Below are 14670 nucleotides of genomic sequence, written 5' to 3'. Positions count from 1 at the left end.
TAAAAGTTTGTCATGATGGTCAGCATCCCAGCATAGGTGAAACGGGTCAGTGATGTCATCATGCCACCTTGCCAGAAAGCTGTAGGCCTCTCCTACCATTCCATAGGCCGCAGACCAAAAGTGACCTGCAGACTCCAGAATGGCGTTGGGTAGGGCAGTGAGCCCAGGTTTCTCTACCGAGGACTGTAATTTCATCGATGAGCTTTACACACTAATACAGTTACAATAGTAGTCGCTCTGGTCACTTAGGCTATGTGCACACGTCAGGATTTCTTGCAGAAATTTTCCTGACAAAAACCGGACATTTCTGCCAGAAATCCGCATGCGTTTTTTTTCCGCATTTTTTGATGTGTTTTTGACGCGTTTTTTGTGCGTTTTTTCCCAAATGCATAGAATTGCGGGAAAAACGTAGAAAATCTGCAAAAATAATGAATATGCTCATTTTTTTTTACCGCGATGCGTTTTTTTCGTGGAAAAAAACGCATCCATGTGCACAAAACATGCAGAATGCATTCCAAATGATAGAATGCAGAATGTATGCGTTTTTAATGAGTTTTTATAGCGTATTAGCGCGAAAAAACACGAAAAAACCTGAACGTGTGCACATGGCCTTACGCTGGGAAAGGAATACAGGAGGAATCTTGATAAGTGTGCAGGTTGCACACAGTCAGAATTCAGTTATCTGCAGTCGCTCTAAGGCTACGTTCACATTAGCGTTGCATCGGGCGCAGCCACGGCAACGCATGCGTCATGCGCCCCTATATTTAACATGGGGGCGCATGGACATGCGTTGTCTTGCGTTTTGTGACGCATGCGTCATTTTCGGCGCAAGCGTCAGGGCGCAGAGGACGCTGCAAGTTGCATTTTTTTTGCGTCCAAAATCAAGCCAAAAATGGACCCATGCGTCACAAAACAATGCGTTTTGCATGCGTTGTGCGTTGCGTCGCCGACGCAACACACAACAACGCAAATTCGTCTAGAACCTAGAAAGTCCAGAAATACCACAGGACCAGGTTTGTCAACCATACAAAAATTCCTAGTCTGTAAATATAGGGCATTTTGCTTCTTTTCTTACTTAGTAAACTCATTTTTTTGGAAACGTTTATCCCGTCCGTGGTCTTCTGGGTGCTATGGTGATACAGAGTGATAATAGTAATTGTTACGATGATTATGTTTATTGTTACTAAGTATTTGTATTAGTTTGTGAATAAAGTCCTGGCTGCCATTACTAAGCACATACATTGCCTGCTAATAAGTGGGCACATGATGCCATCCCGGGGGCTGTGACGTGGGGGTCTGCCGCCGTCCAGTGCCGTGTACAGGCGGTGACACCAGAGACGGTCCTCGCAGTGACAGCTGACGGTGGGGCGGCTCCGGGGACGGCTGTGCTCCATGCCCGGAGCTGCGCGCTGACAGCGGCTGTGTGCTGGAGGGCAGCGCCCGGGACATGCAGGATGGACGGGCACTATCACCGCGCCGCCCGGGACGGCTTCCTGGACGTGCTGAAGGAGGCGACCCGGAGAGACCTGAACTCGCCCGATGAGGATGGGATGACCCCGACGCTATGGGCGGCTTACCACGGACACCTGGGGGCGCTGCGGGTCATTGTCAGCCGAGGGTGAGCTCCTGAGAAACTTCTGCCGACCTGTGCTGCTGTGTGCTAGTCTCCGCATGCCGAGCCAACTGCTGGGAGTTGTAGTTCCCCTGCAGATTGCACCATGCTGCTGATAAAGATCAGTATTAATCAGTGACCACTGTGTATGAATTACTATGGTGTATATGGGGAAAGCAGTGCATTACTACCAGTAATTGCTCAGAAAACTGTTTATTTTACTGGTCCATGCCGGACATTAGCATCTGCAGGAAATGATTTTGTGGTCATCAATAACAATAATATCATATCAGAATCCTCCCATATTTTCGGGTATGTTCACACTGCTCTTTTTTTTCCAACTTTTAACACATCTATTTTTGAGGCACCGATTCTAGAAGTCCTTCCTATTTCCTGGAACTTTGTAAACCTTATTTTCTGACTGTGTTTTTTTTTTAGTGTTTTTTTGGCTGTCTTTTTACTTCTATTTTATTACCTTTTTTATATATATCCATTAAACGACGAAGCGTTTTTTGAAGCTTGAAAAAAATGCGGACATAACACTCCAAAATCTTCCGCGTCGTCTTTTCAACCTTTCTATTGACTTCTATTGTAAAATATTGAATGGAAAACCCCCAAAAGAATGGTCAGGTTATTTTTTTTTAGGGTTCATCTGACATATTGTTCTTAAGAGCAAGTATACCGGCCTCAAAAGGTCTAATGAATACTTTTTTTTTATAATTTACACAGTTTGTATAGTTAAAACTGGTGTCAGACCCACTTTAAGTCAGTTATAGCGCTAATAACTCTTTTTAGTCTAATGAATTATCAGTGTTCAGCCGGATAAAAAACAAATCTATAGGTGGAAATGTATTGTACACATTTCCTGTCTTTCTGGCCATACCATACTGCAGATAACCAGTAAGTGTACATGGGCAGACCCCCTGTTATATGGGACTATGGGCAGCCCACTGTGTGCAGAATTATTACATTCCATTTCTGTGTTTGTTTACGGGGATGTTGTCTGTCAATCTAATGGGCACTGAGTATTGCACCATTGCTATATGGGTTAACACATCATGGATTTACCTTCTGTGTGTGGCAGAGGAGTTTATGTGCCCTTTCTTATACCAGGACCCCATTACTGCAACATCTTCACCCTCCACACGACAATCCTAGCTAATGATTTCCCTTGTGGAGTACTTCCCATTCAGAATGACAGTGCTTGGAAAAGTTTTCCTATAGCATGTAAGTGCCCCATTATACTATTCCTATAGAATGGCATTGCCCCTTTATGCGTAGTCATCCTAGAGCAGGGATGGGGAATCTTTTTTCTGCCAAGGGCCATGTGGATATTTCTACCATCCTTCAGATACTGTACAAACTCCGCCCACAAAGTACATCCTGACTCTGGCACTGGTATCAGGACGTAATCTTTCATTGCATGCCCTTCAGTGTTCAGTAGTGAACACTGCGTGTGTGTGTGTGCTAACAGAGCAAGAAGAAATTAATGAGCTGCTGGCAATGAAAATACAGCTCCTTGCCCTGAGACTCTGCTAGAGCGCCTGATAAAAGGTCATCAAGGGCCGTTAATGGGCCTGAGGTTCCCCACCCCTGTCCCAGAGAATGACATTGCCCCTTTATAGTGTTCCTATATAATGACATTGCCCCGTTATAGTTTTCCTATATAATGACATTGCCCTTTTATAGTTTTCCTATATAATGGCATTGCCCCTTTATAGTTTTCCTATATAATGACATTGCCCCTTTATAGTTTTCCTATATAATGACATTGCCCCTTTATAGTTTTCCTATATAATGACATTGCCCCTTTATAGTTTTCCTATATAATGACATTGCCCCTTTATAGTTTTCCTATATAATGACATTGCCCCGTTATAGTTTTCCTATATAATGACATTGCCCCTTTATAGTTTTCCTATATAATGACATTGCCCCTTTATAGTTTTCCTATATAATGACATTGCCCCTTTATAGTTTTCCTATATGACATTGCCCCTTTGTAGTTTTCTGGTATAATGACATTGCCCCTTTGTAGCTTTCCTATATAATGACATTGCCCCTTTGTAGTTTTCCTATATAATGACATTGCCCCTTTAAAGTTTTCTGCAAGAGAAAAAAGTAAACGAAAACTCTGATGTAAAAAAGCAAAAGTGCATTTAAATAACAGAGTTTTTAGTAATACTGTTTTTTGATAAAAAAAATAGCACAAAAGCCATCCCACCTCGTCACGGTAACTCTGATCGGGACAGTCCTACACTGTCTAATATTAAAACCTTACCATGTGTCAGCGCTGACCTCAGTGTGAATAAGAGCAGACAAAAGGACTGAGCCCAAACAGTGAGACACCAGACTGGGGAAGCCTTATATAGTCTCTACCTCAGAAACAGGGATGTCACACCCCGGGTTGCACAGAATGCAACAATACAGAGAAGAAACCCCACAAAATTGAGCTTAACTTGAGTTGGTACACATGCAGAGGTTAAACGCATAGCCAAAGACTATATAAGGCTTCCCCAGTCTAGTGTTTCACTGGTTGGGCCCAGTCCTTTTGTCTGCCCTTATTCACACTGAGGTCAGCACTGACACAATGTAAGGTTTTAATGTTAGACAGTGTAGGACTGTCCCGATCAGAGTTACCATGACGAGATAGGATGGCTTTTGTGCTATTTTTTGATAAAAAAACAGTATTACTAAAAACTCTGTGTTATTTAAATGCACTTTTGCTTTTTTACTTAGTTACATCAGGGTTTTCGTTTACTTTTTTCTCTTGTAGGTTTTAATGTTTTGTGGCCAATGTGAACATGCGTTTAACCTCTGCATGTGTACCAACTCAAGTTAAGCTCAATTTTGTGTTTTTTTTTCTTTATAGTTTTCTGGTATAATGCCATTTCCCTTTGGAGCTTTCCTATATAATGACATTGCCCCTTTGTAGTTTTCCTATATAATGGCATTGCCCCTTTGTAGTTTTCCTATATAATGGCATTGTCCCTTTGTAGTTATCCTGTATAATGACACCCAGCTCTCCTGCTCTCTGTCTATGAAGTGCACATAGTACATCACCCAGCTTTGCACACAGACTTTCCTCTGCTTCTAACATTCTCATAGTATGCCTTTCAGCTAACCCCAGCTTACCCTGTGTTATTTATGACGTTGTTTATTCTGGCTTGATTGTATGCATCTGGTCCACTCTTAATTCTCTGACCATGATGAGCAGAGACCACTCCTCTCTGCTTCACACCTGAATGCACTTAGTTTTACATATATTGCATAGCTCAAGTCTGCATAGACTTCAGTCTGCAGTGTGATTCCTATAAGTGTGTCCTAAAAATGTGGAGTACAGTAGAATTAAAACCTGAATTGAACCTGAAAGGAACTGAAGATAACTGGCCAGTCACTGTAACCCTTCACTTTCCGCTACCTCCACCAATCCCCACACCAAGTAAGGAACTGTTTATCTCTGCATCAATCCTCCCCATCCACCTCACCTCCTCAGAACTGTTCCTTAACATACAATCCTCTGTCGCAAAGAACAGACAGCCACCTCATGCCCTCTCCTGCTCCTGCAGCGCCCCAGAGTCCTGGTCGTTGCAGTAATGTCGTTCTTCCACCAGGGGGAGCGATGTTATGTCTGATGGCACCGAAGGAGTTCACCCTGCCAGGTATCACAGCCAAACACACACTTCACACGCCGGTCCACCAGGGGAAGCTAAGGGTTCTTTGTACTAGGCCACTCCTCATAAAGGGTAAAACTGGTGGGTTGGTTAGGGAGCCAGGAGGAGGAGAGGGAGAGAAGCAGACTGGGCTCAGCCCATGGAATTCCTGTCAGGCAGACAGAGGAACAAGAAGGAACATCAGCGGCTCAGCAGGAAGGACACGGAGTTGCGCCTGCAACCCATGTGGCAGCCTCCTAAGAAAGGACAAGAAAGGAAGTGTGCCATAGTGAGTGAGCACAGAAGTCATAGCAACAGGAGTGAAACAACAGTGGGAGACCAGCTAGAAGCAGGCTGCCTCCATCTGAGCGCAGATCCGGTGGCCGGAACACCGAGGGAATAATAGACTCTACGCTTTACTTCAGAGACCGGCAGGGCAGTCGATTCCAAGTTGGCTGTCTGACCTAAACACCTAAGCAAACAAGGTGGCAACGTGGAGGAGGGGCGTCTCTAGGGTCCCTATAAAATAGCCTCAGGCCACCACCGTCATACGGGTTATGTCCTATCCATCCCGGGGACAGGGAGAGAGAGAGAAGTAATAAGAGTGAGGACCTTATGGTAGCTAATGCAAGTAGGGACCTACTACGTTACTGTGCGCAAGGGGAAGGCTACTGATTTCAACCTGGATATGGGGACTCTGGAATTGCTATCAGACCGGCCGGACTCTACCTACCCTGTAATCCGGCACTCTGGACTGTGGATGCTGAAGACTTCAGTAAAGGTAAAGAGACTGCACCCATTGTGTCCTCGTTATTCACCGCGCCTTGCACCATCCACCATCATCATCTACACTTTTGGGAAGCCCTGGGGATATACTTCACCTGTGGGAAGGTATACCATCTAGCTGCCATTACATCACCCCAGCTGACCCCTAAGCAGCGTCTGTCATTCTGACCGAATACCACAGGTGGCATCACGAACACTACCGTTATCTACGAACTCTGCCTTTATTTGGGCGCCCCTCATAGGGCCACGGTCCAGGTCAGGCCACCGTGACATCTTTGCTGAGAGAACTGAAGGACCGGGTACCGAGTACCCCATTGCCCATACATGGGGGCGATCCTGTTATGATCTGGTGGTTTAGGAGCAACATGGAACGAGCTCTGAAGGAAGTGGTATCTGTACTGACCGCAGTCCCTAAGCTCAACACAACACTAGAAGTAGCCGTGGGATGCTCCTAACACTCCCTAGGCACCTCGTCACAGCCTGAGAACTAACTACCCCTAAAGATAGAAACAGGAAAACTATTTTCCCTCAGAGAAAATCCCCAAAGGATAGATAGCCCCCCACAAGTAATGACTGTGAGTGGAGAGGGAAAAGACATACACAGAATGAAACTAGGATGAGCATAGGAGGCCAGTCTAGCTAGATAGATAGGACAGGATGGAATACTGTGCGGTCAGTATCAAACACTACAAAAACTCCACACAGAGTTTACAAAAATCTCCACACCTGACTAAAGGTGTGGAGGGTAAATCTGCTTCCCTGAGCTTCCAGCATCACAGAATTAATTCATACTGACAAGCTGGACAAACATAGAACGCACAGAACGGATAAGTCCACAACCTGTGGACAGAAAAGAGCAAGCAAGGACTTAGCTTTGCTGAACTGGTCAGGATAACAGGGAAATCCAAAGAGATGTGAATCCAACCAGGAACCATAGACAAGTGGCACAAGCTGAAGGAAAGAGCCAGGCTAAATAGCCGAGCAGAAAAGACAATCAGTGGAAGCAGCTGCAGACAGCTAAATCCAAGGAGCAGCCATTCCACTTAAAACCACTGGAGGGAGCCCAAGAGCAGAACTCACAAAAGTGCCACTTACAACCACCGGAGGGAGCCCAAGAGCGGAATTCACAACACGATCCACTCCCACCTGCTAACACTTTCTCTGTCCTTCTCACTGCTGGTGATATCTCTCCAAATCCTGGTCCTCCTCACCATATTCCCACAGTCATTTCTACCTCCCATCCATGCTCTATCACAAACTTCTGTAACCTCTCTAACCTTATACCCATTCACCCAGCCCCCACTTCCCCAGTCCCACTAACAGGAGCTCTGTGGAACGCTCGCTCTGTCTGCAACAAGCTTTCCTACATCCACAATCATTTTATTACTACCAAACTTTCCTTCCTCGCCATCACCGAAACCTGGCTCACCCTTCTGACACAGCCTCCCCTGCTGCACTCTCTTATGGTGGCTTCCACCTCTCTCACACACCCCGTCCCAGCAGCAAACATGGTGGAGGAGTTGGTTTTCTCCTGTCAAATAATTGCTCCTTCACCCAAATCCCACTGCCACCCTCTGTTACCCTCCCTTCCTTTGAAGTGCACTCTGTGCGCATCTACTCCCCCTCCAACTGGCTGTCATTTACCGCCCCCCAGGGCCAGCCACCACCTTCTTTGACCACTTCACCACCTGGCTACTTCATTTCCTTTCCGCGGACATCCCTACTATCATCATGGGCGACTTCAACATCCCCATTGACACTTCCCTCTCAGCTGCCACTAAACTTCTATCTCTCACTTCCTCCTTCGGCCTCACTCAATGGTCTTCTGCAGCCACTCAAAAAGATGGTCACACACTGGACCTTATCTTCACCCGTCTGCTCCCTATCTAACCTCTCTAACTCACCTCTTCCACTCTCTGACCACAACCTTCTCACATTCTCATCTCTCTCCACTCCATGTCTACAATCCCCACCCCACAAACTTTCACACCCTCGCAGAAATCTTAAACATCTTGACCTACATTCATTCTCTGAATCCCTCCTCCCTCTCACAGACATAAGTTCCATACACAATACAGATGACGCTGCCGCTTTATATAACACCACAATAGCTGTAGCTTTGGAATCTGCTGCCCCACTTACACATACCAAAGCTCGCAAAATCAACAGACAGCCCTGGCACACCAGCCTGACCAAAGAAGTGAGGCAAGCTTCCAGGGCTGCTGAGCGCAGATGGAAAAAATCCCACTCCAACGAGCACTTCATCGCATTCAAACAGTCCCTCACTACTTTCAAGACCACACTCGCCACAGCTAAACAAACCTACTTCTCATCTCTCATATCCTCCCTGTCTTGCAACCCTAAACAGTTATTCAACACCTTCAATTCTCTCCTCCGTCCCCCAGCACCTCCTCCCTCCCCACTTATCTCTGCTGAAAACTTTGCCTCATTTTTCAAGCAGAAGATTGATAGCGTCAGAGACACTTTTGGTCAACAACCCCAGAGCCCTTCCTCCCGACTTCCCAGCCCCCCACCTCCAAAACCAACTTCTCCACCATTACAGAAGATCCACTCTCCACTCTGCTCTCAAGTTCACATCTCACCACTTGTGCACTCGACCCTCTCCCATCCCACCTCATCCCAAACCTCACCACAGTCTTTATCCCCACCCTAACCCATCTCTTCAACCTATCACTAACTGGTGTTTTCCCCTCAAGCTTTAAACATGCCTCCATCACACCTATCCTCAAAACGCCCTCTCTTGACCCATCCTCTGTATCTAGCTATCGCCCTATATCACTTCTCCCTTATGCCTCCAAACTACTGGAACAACACGTTAACCTTGAACTGTCCTCCCAGCTCTCTTCTTGCTCCCTCTTTGACCGCTTACAATCTGGCTTCCGGTCACACCATTCTACTGAAACTGCCCTAACTAAGGTCACCAATGACCTCTTAACCGCCAAGAGCAAGCAACATTACTCTATCCTCCTCCTCCTTGACCTGTTGGCTGCCTTTGACACAGTTGACCATTCCCTATTTTTACAGACCCTCTCATCTCTTGGCATCACAGACTTGGCCCTATCCTGGATCTCATCATACCTAACAGACCGGACAGTCAGTGTCTCCCACTCACACACCACCTCCTCACCTCGCCCCCCTATCTGTCGGAGTCCCACAAGGTTCAGTCCTTGGGCCCCTGCTCTTCTCCATTTACACCTTTTTCCCTGGGACAACTCATAGAATCTCATGGCTTTCAGTATCACCTCTATGCTGATGACACACAGATCTACATCCCTGGACCAGATATCACCTCCCTTCTAACCAGAATCCCTCAATGTCTGTCCACTATTTCATCCTTCTTCTCCGCTAGATTTCTGAAACTTAACATGGACAAAACAGAATTCATCATCTTTCAACCATCTCACGCAACCCCCCCAACGAACCTATCCATTACAGTAAATGGCTGCCCACTCTCCCCAGTCCCACAAGCTCGCTGCCTCGGGGTAATCCTTGACGCTGATCTCTCCTTCACACCACATATCCAAGCCCTTTCCACTTCCTGCCGACTTCAACTCAAAAATATTTCACGACTCTGTTCATTCCTCAACCTAGAATCTGCAAAAACCCTAGTCCATGCCCTCATCATCTCTCGCCTTGACTACTGCAACCTCCTGCTCTGTGGCCTCCCCTTGAACACTCTCGCACCCCTCCAATCTATTCTAAACTCTGCTGCCCGACTAATCCACCTGTCCCCCCGCTATTCCCTGGGCTCTCCCCTCTGTCAATCCCTTCACTGGCTCCCCATTGCCCAGAGACTCCACTACAAAACCCTAACCATGACGTACAAAGCCATCCACAACCTGTCTCCTCCATACATTTGTGACCTCGTCTCCCGATACTTACCTACACGCAACCTCTGATCCTCACAAGATCTCTTTCTCTACTCCCCTCTTATCTCCTCTTCCCACAATCGTATACAAGATTTCTCTCGCGTATCACCCCTACTCTGGAACCCTCTACCACAACACATCAGACTCTCGCCTACCATCGAAACCTTCGAAAAGAACCTGAAGACCCACCTCTTCCGACAAGCCTACAACCTGCAGTAACCACCGATTGACCAAACCGCTGCATGACCAGCTCTATCCTCACCTATTGTATTCTCATCCATCCCTTGTAGATTGTGAGCCTTCGCGAGCAGGGTCCTCACTCCTCTTGTACCAGTTATGACTTGTATTGCCTTAGATTATTGTACTTGTTTTTATGTATACCCCTCCTCACATGTAAAGCGCCATGGAATAAATGGCGTTATAACAATAAATAATAATAATATTGCCCCTTTTATAGTTTTCTGGTATAATTAAATTGCCCCTTTGTAGTTTTCCTGTATAATGACATTGCCACTTTGTAGTTTTCCTGTATAATGACATTGCCTCTTTATAGTTTTCCGGTATAATTACATTGCCCAATTATAGTTTTCTGGTATAATGACATTGCCCCTTTGTAGTTTTCCTATATAATGACATTGCCCCTTTGTAGTTTTCCTGTATAATGACATTGCCCCTTTATAGTTTTTTGTAAATCTCACATTGACAATAATTACATAACAATGTACCAGGAGCCCCGAGAGAGCAGGTGTTGACATAGCTAAAAAGGTGCCCGCATAGAAAGTGAGTGTAGGCAGTAATTATTTTATATGAGGGAAATATAATTATTAAGAAGGTATTTTTCGAGCAGTGGGCAACATCTTTAAAATAGCCACCATGCTTCCCAGTCTAGCCGATGAACAATTTGTATGAGAAGATTGGAATGCTCCTCTTTTTGGCCATTACGAGAACAAGATGGTAGGATGAACACTGTGCATGGGGTAGCTTGTGGGGAAATATGCGAATAGTCTATGACTTAGGATAAGAAGCCAAGTCAGAACCTCCATTTGCAGATATGTGTTTCGGGTTGTTTCCATTTTCTCAGTGCAAAGCAGGGGATTTGAATTGGCTGAGAGAGAAGCCTCTGACTGGGGGTCTAAACTGGAATGTTTCTCCTTGTGGGGAATGCCACCCAGTGTAAGGTGACTTATAGGCCATTCAGTGTTCCTCTGGAAATTTAAATATGCAAATAGCCTCTTCAGAGAGGGATAAAGGTACCTTCACACTGAACAACATTACAACGATAACGATAGCGATCCGTGACGTTGCAGCGTCCTGGATAGCGATCTCGTTGTGTTTGACACGCAGCAGCGATCTGGATCTTGCTGTGACATCGCTGGTCGGAGCTAGAAGGCCAGAACTTTATTTCGTCGCTGGATCACCTGCTGACATCGCTGGATCGGCGTGTGTGACTCCGATCCAGCGATGTGTTCACTGGTAACCAGGGTAAATATCGCGTTACTAAGCGCAGGGCCGCGCTTAGTAACCCGATGTATACCCTGGTTACCATTGTAAATGTAAAAAAAAAACACTACATACTTACATTCCAGTGTCTGTCACGTCCCCCGCCGTCAGCTTCCCGTACTGACTTTGAGAGCCGGCCGTAAAGCACAACGGTGACGTCACCGCTGTGCTCTGCTTTATGGCCGGCCGGCGCTCACAGTCAGTGTGGGAAGCTGACGGCGAGGGACGTGACAGACACCAGAATGTAAGTTGTTATGAACAGGCAATTCAGAACCACAATGGACATTGAAGTTCAGAGCACACAAAGTGACCTGACAATTACCAAAAAACATAGGACGAGCTCTGAGACGTGGGAACTCTGCTGACCGCAATCCCTAATCCTATCCAACCACACTAGAGGTAGCCGTGGAGCGCTCCTGACCAGACCTATGCGCCTCGAGCACAGCCTGAGAAACTAGCTAGCCCTGAAGATAGAAAAATAAGCCTATCTTGCCTCAGAGAGATACCCCAAAGGAAAAGGCAGCCCCCCACATATAATGACTGTGAGTTGAGATGAAAATACAAACGCAGAGATGAAATAGATTTAGCAAAGTGAGGCCCGACTTACTGAACAGACCGAGGATAGGAAAGATTGCTTTGCGGTCAACACAAAACCCTACAAACAACCACGCAGAAGGGGCAAAAGACCCTCCGCACCGACTAACGGTACAGAGGTGCTCCCTCTGCGTCCCAGAGCTTCCAGCAAGCTAGAAAAACCAATAATGCAAGCTGGACAGAAAAAATAGCAAACAAAAATAACACAAGCAAAACTTAGCTTATGCAGGAAGACAGGCCACAGGAACGATCCAGGAGGAAGCAAGACCAATACTAGAACATTGACTGGAGGCCAGGATCAAAGCACTAGGTGGAGTTAAATAGAGCAGCACCTAACGACTTAACCTCATCACCTGAGGAAGGAAACTCAGAAGCCGCAGTACCACTAACATCCACCAACGGAAGCTCATAGACAGAATCAGCCGAAGTACCACTTGTGACCACAGGAGGGAGCTCTGCCACAGAATTCACAACAGTAAGTATGTAGTTTTTTTTTTTTACATTTATAATGGTAACCAGGGTAAACATCGGGTTACTAAGCGCGGCCCTGCTCTTAGTAACCCGATGTTTACCCTGGTTACCCGGAGACTTCGGCATCATTGGTCGCTGGAGAGCTGTCTGTGTGACAGCTCTCCAGCGACCACACAAGGACTTTCCAACGATCACGGCCAGGTCGTATCACTGGTCGTGATCGTTGGAAATTTGCTGAGTGTGACGGTACCTTTAGACTTGAAATCTAATGGCATCTATTGAAAGTAGCAATCCTAAAAGTCAATATTGACCTTTTTATATGAACCTTGCCACATGACTTAGGATAAGAAGTCAAACCAGAAACTGTATTTGTACTTGTAGGGAAAAAAATTAGACCCTAAAATAGAAGATAAGCAGCAGAGAGAAGCAAGAGGAAAACATCCTGGACTGGTGGGTCATTTAACCCCTTCTCGATATATGACATATATGTACGTCATATGTTGTGTATCCACCTTTGATGCGGGCTCCGGCATTGAGCCCACATCTTTTCCAGCACATGACAGCTGATTTGATTGGCTGACATGTACCCCTAACAGCTGCTGGTTGAGTTGTGATCCACACATGGCTGTTAACATGTTAAATCAGAGATTAACAGCGGAATTTAACATACTCGTTTTAGACGTGCATCACTAATCCCCCCATCAGCACATCTGTCTCATGATCTCTGGACGCTGATGGGTTGGCAGGAGACGCCTGTGGTTGTCATTGCCAAATTTCTGTGAGCGCCGCCCTGTGGCCGGCATTCATAGCAGATGAGCATTTTTGGTACACATAGCAGGCTTATGTGTAGCACAAGCGATCAGAAGATCGCCGCTTCAAATCTCCTATGGGGACTATTGAAGCAAGTAAAAAGTAGGAAAAAAATGTCTGTCCCAGCCCTGAATGCTATTACATTTTGGCATGTGAGATTTGAGCTGACACTAAAGGTTCTCTAGGTGTCTCCTTTGGGCCTCCTGAAATATCTATGGGGAACATGCCCCAGTTGCCCCACTTAATGAAACTGTAGGGTTCCTTCTGATCTCTTTTGTCTGGACAGAGACCACATTAACGTATTTTTTTAGCAATTGTTTTTAAACCCCTTTTATCTCACTGTAAAAGTGAAATATTCTTCATGTTCTTGGCACCAAATTAATGATCTTTTATGAGCTCTTGTTTGTCTCTTTCCACAATGAATGCTCTCATGTAATTTGGCAGAACTTCACAGTGAAAGAGCAGGGGTATGAGAACTTAGTTATTTGAGGAGGTTTAGTCATATTGTCTTACTTGTGCAAAATGGGAACCAAAGTCTTGTGAACAGCTTTTCATGTTGGTCCACGTAAATGGGCTAAAATGTTACGACATTCTAGTTATTTCAAGTGAATACGTCTTCAATGGATTTTGTGAATTTCCATATAGTTCTTACATGTACTTAAATTGCTGTATTTGGAACTAAAAAATATTTTTGCAATTGGGCTTCATTAAATATTTTGCACAGTTTGGCTTTTACAAACTCTTTATTTATGAGCACACTCAGAAGAATTACAAACCCTCAGCCAGATTATCAGAACATGCTCACTGACGGATTCTCAACTCATTCTGCAGCCAACAATAGACAGTTCAACACAGATGTTATATAAGGTAAACAGTTTACAAGTTTTAATTAAACCAAACTGCAAAAAATATTTTTAAATACCGTACATGCATTTAAATAAATTAAAATTGTTCAGTAGGTTTAGCAGTCAGCTGCACAAATGTTTGTCCAACAGCTGTCTGAAGTGTATGAGTTTCTTTGGTCCAGGAAAACAACGTTTTGGGAGCATAATTCCAAAAAATAGATTTTGCTTTTTTGATAATGCCATATCGGCTTATTATACAATTATGTGCTTGCCATACTTGCCAGCCCTTACTGGAAAGTTTCAAAAAGCCTAGTGTTATTTTCTAAACCTCCATCATTCATGAAGTTAGATTGTTATCTCAAGAAGTTCAGTTATAAACTCAATTCCCTCTGAAAATTGAAAAAGGGCATTAGGCCCATGTTCATTATTCAGTCAGTATTTTACATCAGTACATGTAAGCGAAAACCAGGAGTGGGTGATAAATACAGAAGTGATGACTAGTGTTGAGC

General features: G+C 45.2%; 1 protein-coding gene across 2 annotated transcripts in view; it reads left to right on the top strand.

The window, feature by feature from the left end:
- The first annotated feature begins 1338 nt into the window (after window positions 1–1338).
- Window positions 1339–14670, top strand: part of USH1G (USH1 protein network component sans) — a 68806-nt gene continuing 55474 nt past the window's right edge. For both annotated transcript variants that reach the window (XM_069752381.1, XM_069752382.1), the window contains exon 1: window positions 1339–1618. In XM_069752381.1, coding sequence (XP_069608482.1) covers window positions 1455–1618 — 164 coding nt within the window. In that variant the 5' untranslated portion in view covers window positions 1339–1454. The remainder of the gene's footprint in view (window positions 1619–14670) is intronic.

Source organism: Ranitomeya imitator, chromosome 2, assembly GCF_032444005.1.
Source record: "Ranitomeya imitator isolate aRanImi1 chromosome 2, aRanImi1.pri, whole genome shotgun sequence".
In the NCBI taxonomy this organism is placed as follows: domain Eukaryota; kingdom Metazoa; phylum Chordata; class Amphibia; order Anura; family Dendrobatidae; genus Ranitomeya; species Ranitomeya imitator.
The sequence above is the reverse complement of the archived record's forward strand: the minus strand, read 5'-3'. Positions and strand labels throughout refer to the sequence as shown.